Source organism: Octopus sinensis, linkage group LG28 (assembly GCF_006345805.1).
Source record: "Octopus sinensis linkage group LG28, ASM634580v1, whole genome shotgun sequence".
Taxonomy (NCBI): domain Eukaryota; kingdom Metazoa; phylum Mollusca; class Cephalopoda; order Octopoda; family Octopodidae; genus Octopus; species Octopus sinensis.
Genome location: NC_043024.1, coordinates 13,762,825 through 13,767,824, shown reverse-complemented (window position 1 = coordinate 13,767,824; position 5,000 = coordinate 13,762,825). Strand labels below are relative to the sequence as shown.

Sequence of the window (5,000 nt, the reverse complement as noted above, 5' to 3'; positions counted from 1 at the left end):
GTCCTGAATTTTATATAACTTTCTATTGGTATATCTGTTGGATGATAAATCCCTGCTTACTATCATGCGTCGAACTATCCAATTAGCTTCAATATATTATACATACATACGTACGCACGCAATATACATACGTATTTCAATAACATATTATATTTATCTATATATATATATGTTATTAATACGTATGTAATATATATAATTATATATATATAATATATATATATATATATATATATAAGTATGTATGTATATAATAATAATATATTAGGGAGTAAATCCAACTTACAGGGTAAAACTAGATTAGGATTAAATCCAATTTCACAGTATAAATATAAATTAAATGAGAGATAAAACCACTATTAGGCAAATCAAAGAATGAATTTTAAAATTTTAAATTAAATTTTTTTTTTTTATTAAAATTTAAAGTTTAGAATTTAAAAAATATTTAAAAAATATAAAAATTCATAAATATAAATTAAAAATTTTAAATTTAAACAATTTCAATTTTAAATTTTATATTTATATATTTTGTATATTATATTAATTGTGTTTATGTTTTTCATTGTATGGTTTGCCTAATAGTGGTTTTATCTCTAATTTAATTTATATGTATATATATTTATACACCCATACACACGCACACACTCACGTTCGTACACGTTTGTAATTTTGATTCCTACGAGTTAGATTACGGTATATTTGAAAAGCCAAAAAAATGTTAAAATGTCTATGTATGAATGTGTGTTTAGTTATGGAATCCTCACACAATAAATGGGAAGAACACACTGAATCTTGTAGTGCTGGATACGTTATATCTGAAAAAGAAAAATATTGGAATGCCTTCAGTCATCGGTTCGATCGCGGCTGGTTTTTTTGAAGAATCAACAACAATAACAACAACAACAACAACAACATCAAAAGCAATAACAACTATAACTACTACAATAACAATAACAACAACCATAATAACAAAAGCAACAACAGCATCGAACGGTTGTAAAGATGACGATGAAGAGGAAGAGGATGTCGGAGACAACAAAAATTATATGAACGAATGCATCTGCAAGAATAACAACAAGAAAATCAAGAAAAAAGAGAACCACGGCGACGGTGGCGACAGTGCCGGTTCTGAAGTTTGGCACAAGGCCAGCAATTTCCTGGTCGTGTTTAAGTCGATTACAACGACCCTGTGCACAACTTTTACTTATTCTAACGATCCCTGAAGGATGAAAGGCAATTGTCGACCTTAGTGAAATTTGAACTCAGAACATAAAGACAGGCAAAATACCTATTTCTTTACTACCCAGAAGGGGCTAAACACACAGGGCACAAATAAGTATAGACAAACGGATTAAGTCGATTATATCGACCCCAGTGCGTAACTGTTAATTAATTTATCGACCCCAAAAGTCAATCTCGGTGGAATTTGTACTCAGAACGTAACAGAAGACGAAATACCTATTTCTTTATTACCCACAAGGGTCTAAACACAGAGGGGACAAACAAGGACAGACATAGGTTTCAAGTCGATTACATCGACCCCAGTGCGTAACTGGTACTTAATTTATCGACTCCGAAAGGATGAAAGTCAAAGTCGACCTCGGTGGAATTTGAACTCACAACGTAACGCAGACGAAATACCGCTAAGCTTTTCGCCCGGCGTGCTAACGATTCTGCCACCTCGCCGCCTTTACGTTGGTAACAACATTTCAAATAGTAAGGATGAGGATGCTGACAGAAACAAGGATAATAATATCAACAATAATTGTCTGAGTACATCAAATGCACCCGAGACGACAAAGAAAACCAAACCTAGAGCAAGAATTATTATATGAAAAGTTATGATTCGCCACACAACGAAGAATCGATCCAGTATATGTCGAGTTTATTAATTACAAAGTTTCAGGAAACTCTTCAAGGCGGCTGTGACTGCCCTTATACACCCTGCTGTGATGTAGCGTTTAGGATACTCGAAGCATGAAGTATGACGAGCTTAGCTTAACTCTAAATAGTATAATTTACGTTATTAGTGAAGCCGAATGCAACCAAGCGTGACTCGCACGGAATTAATGCCTCGTGAATATATTCCTTTTGATTCGTTCGAAATGGAATTGAAATTCTAAGAATTGTCTGCCTTTCTGTGGAGATTTTCGGTCTGAACGACTATTTGGTAGTAACCAACATATTATTTCTAAGGAATAATTTCCCAAAGACCTTTACTTTACATAATTATGCTAATAATAATTAATTAGTTGAGATTAATAGTGTTGTAAAAATTTATATTTAATTATTTTGCTTTCATGTAACGAAGATGAAAGGCAGTCAATATGCTAGAGGCAATATAATATATATACACGCACACACATATATATACATATACATATATACATAAGTCTATACACGCATACATGCTTATATAAATATATAAATATATATATATATATATATTTATACATATTTTAATATGTAGGTATGAATGCACATACACACACATATATACATACATATGTATTTATATAGATATATTTATACATAAGTATATGTGAATGTATATATGTATGTATGAATACATGTATATATCTTAACACAAGCATACAAGTATATATATTATATCTATATTGTATGTATATATATATATATATATATATATATATATACATACATGCATATATGTTTACCTTTGTATGCATGCATATTATAAGTACGTATGTATATCAGTGTTAATATATACACACGGTCGTCACACACTACAAATTTTCTATAAATTACAAATTCGAAATTACTAATATAACAATAGATATTCCAAACCGCATTGCAACTCTTTAAGTTATTTATAATTCTTCTGATAGGTAACAATGGATTTATATTCTTAGACATTTTAAATAATCTTATTATTTGGCCCAAACATTTGGCAAATTCGTTTGAGACTCTCGGACACATATACAAAGTAGTGGATTCTTATACACGATGCATTCTGTGTTCACATTCTTCAGAATTCTGTAAGCCTAACATTCATTCGGGATCCATAGATAAGTATAGGGGACAGTTTCTCCCCATTTTTTCTTTCATTTCTTTTCTGTCTGCCTGTCTGTTTCTCTCTCTCTCTCTCTTCTCTCTCTCTATATATATCTCTCTCTCTCTCCCCTCTGCCTTTCATTTCTTATTCCCTCTCAATCTATAATTCATTATTTTCTTGTGGAAGCACCAATCAGGAGTGTTCACACTATTCCCTTCCTGTGACTCTCGACTGTAAAATTAATAACGCAGTCGAAATCTGCCAGTCTAATTATAACTGATCTTTTCTTATGAATTCTACTTATCCTTTGGTGTTGTTTCATTACGGAGGCAAATCCTAATGCTTACAATGTTTAGCTAAGTCACATATTTTCAGTTTATTATAATTACATTTACAGAGGATTTTTGCAAATCAGAGACAATTTTAAAACTAAAAAATTGAACGTGTTTAATTCCTCCGATCATTATAAACATTGCCTTCGATATTAAAAAGAACCAGGTAGAAATCTGGTTATTATCATACATAATAATGGCCACTAATTCTTAATATCACCAAATGAAAGTTGAGGAAATCTTTGCCACCTTCTTCGCACATTTATTTATTTATTCCAAATAGAGGAAACTAAAGCAGATATCTTTGAGAGTTATCCTACAGCGTACAAGGAGACTTCTCCATCTTACAGCTACTTTAAAAATAAAAAAAAAACAGCTGATGATCTTCACCAATCTCCAACGATCGTCATAAACAGAAAGAGAAGTTCAAATGTGATTTCCTACTAAAGGTTATGGTTGAAAATATAGGAGATGGTACTAGCAGATATCTATGGAAAACTTTGCTTCGCAGCCACGAAGTGTTGCGTTTGGCCCCGACGTGTAGCAACTTGTTTATGTGGGTGTTACGTTCCCGACTTTATCAAATTAATTCATTAAGGAAAAGCTCTCATAATTTTAGTAGCGCGCGCATCTGAGAGAATATTTTCTTTGTGTGTATGAGTATATGTGTGTGATTGAATGCGTGTGTGTGTGTATTTCAGTGCGTGTGAACGATTGTAATCTTCTTTGGTCTGTGACTGGAATAATTCTTGCTGTTGCAAAATCCGATTTTGTATTGAATCTGTACGAAGTCGGTACCTTAAGAACCAATTTGAAATAAGTACTTTACGATGGCACCAACTTAACTCTTATAGGTGGTAATCACAACAACAACAACAACAACAATAATAATAATGATAATATTTTCTACTAAAGTATGAAACCTGGAATTTGGCGGGAGTGGTCTAGTCGATTAGATCGGCCCCAGTGTTTCACTGCTACGTATTTTATCGGCCGCTAAAGGATGGGAGAAAGACAGGTACGCGATCTTCACGGTTGACTTGCTAAAGCCCAGATCACATCTACATCAAAAGCTAGAGTGGACAAAAAATTTATAAGTCAGAAATGCTAAGACACTAAACGATTACACATTACACTCGGGAATCAGCTCCATGCAATAACAACTTCTGTGTCTCTACGATTTGTATCGCTTGGAAACGCTCGAATACTTCGGGTGGTGCTCGAAAAATAAGAGGTGTTACCTTAGTTCACTGGTAGTGAACAGCTGACACTGTAGTACATCTCCAGCGATAGAAGCTGGGCAAAAGCAATAATAATAATAATAATAATAATATAATAATAATCTTTTCTGCTCCAGGTACAAGTATCGAAATTTTGGGGGAGGGGACAATTTAATTAGATCGACACCAGTACGCAACTGGAATTCAATTTATCGGCACCAAAAGGATGAAAGGCAAAGTCGACCTCGGCGGAATTTGAGCTCAGAGCCTAGCGACGGGCGAAGCACCTCTAAACATTTCGTCCAGCGTGCTGACTATTCAGCCAGATTGCCGCTGTATAGTAATAATAAAAATAATAAAGATAATGGTTTCATATTTTGGCACAAGTTCAGCGATTTCATAGGAGGTGCATTGTTGATTACACCGAATCCC

General features: G+C 33.3%; 1 protein-coding gene across 2 annotated transcripts in view; it reads right to left on the bottom strand.

The window, feature by feature from the left end:
- Positions 1-5,000, bottom strand: part of LOC118768360 (protein fem-1 homolog CG6966-like) — a 40,336-nt gene that overhangs the window by 34,462 nt on the left and 874 nt on the right. Inside the window, exon 2 of one of the 2 annotated variants that reach the window (XM_036514675.1) lies at positions 765-815. The exons of the other annotated variant lie outside the window; for it this stretch is intronic. Coding sequence (XP_036370568.1) covers positions 765-815 — 51 coding nt within the window. The remainder of the gene's footprint in view (positions 1-764; positions 816-5,000) is intronic. 2 annotated transcript variants of the gene reach the window in all.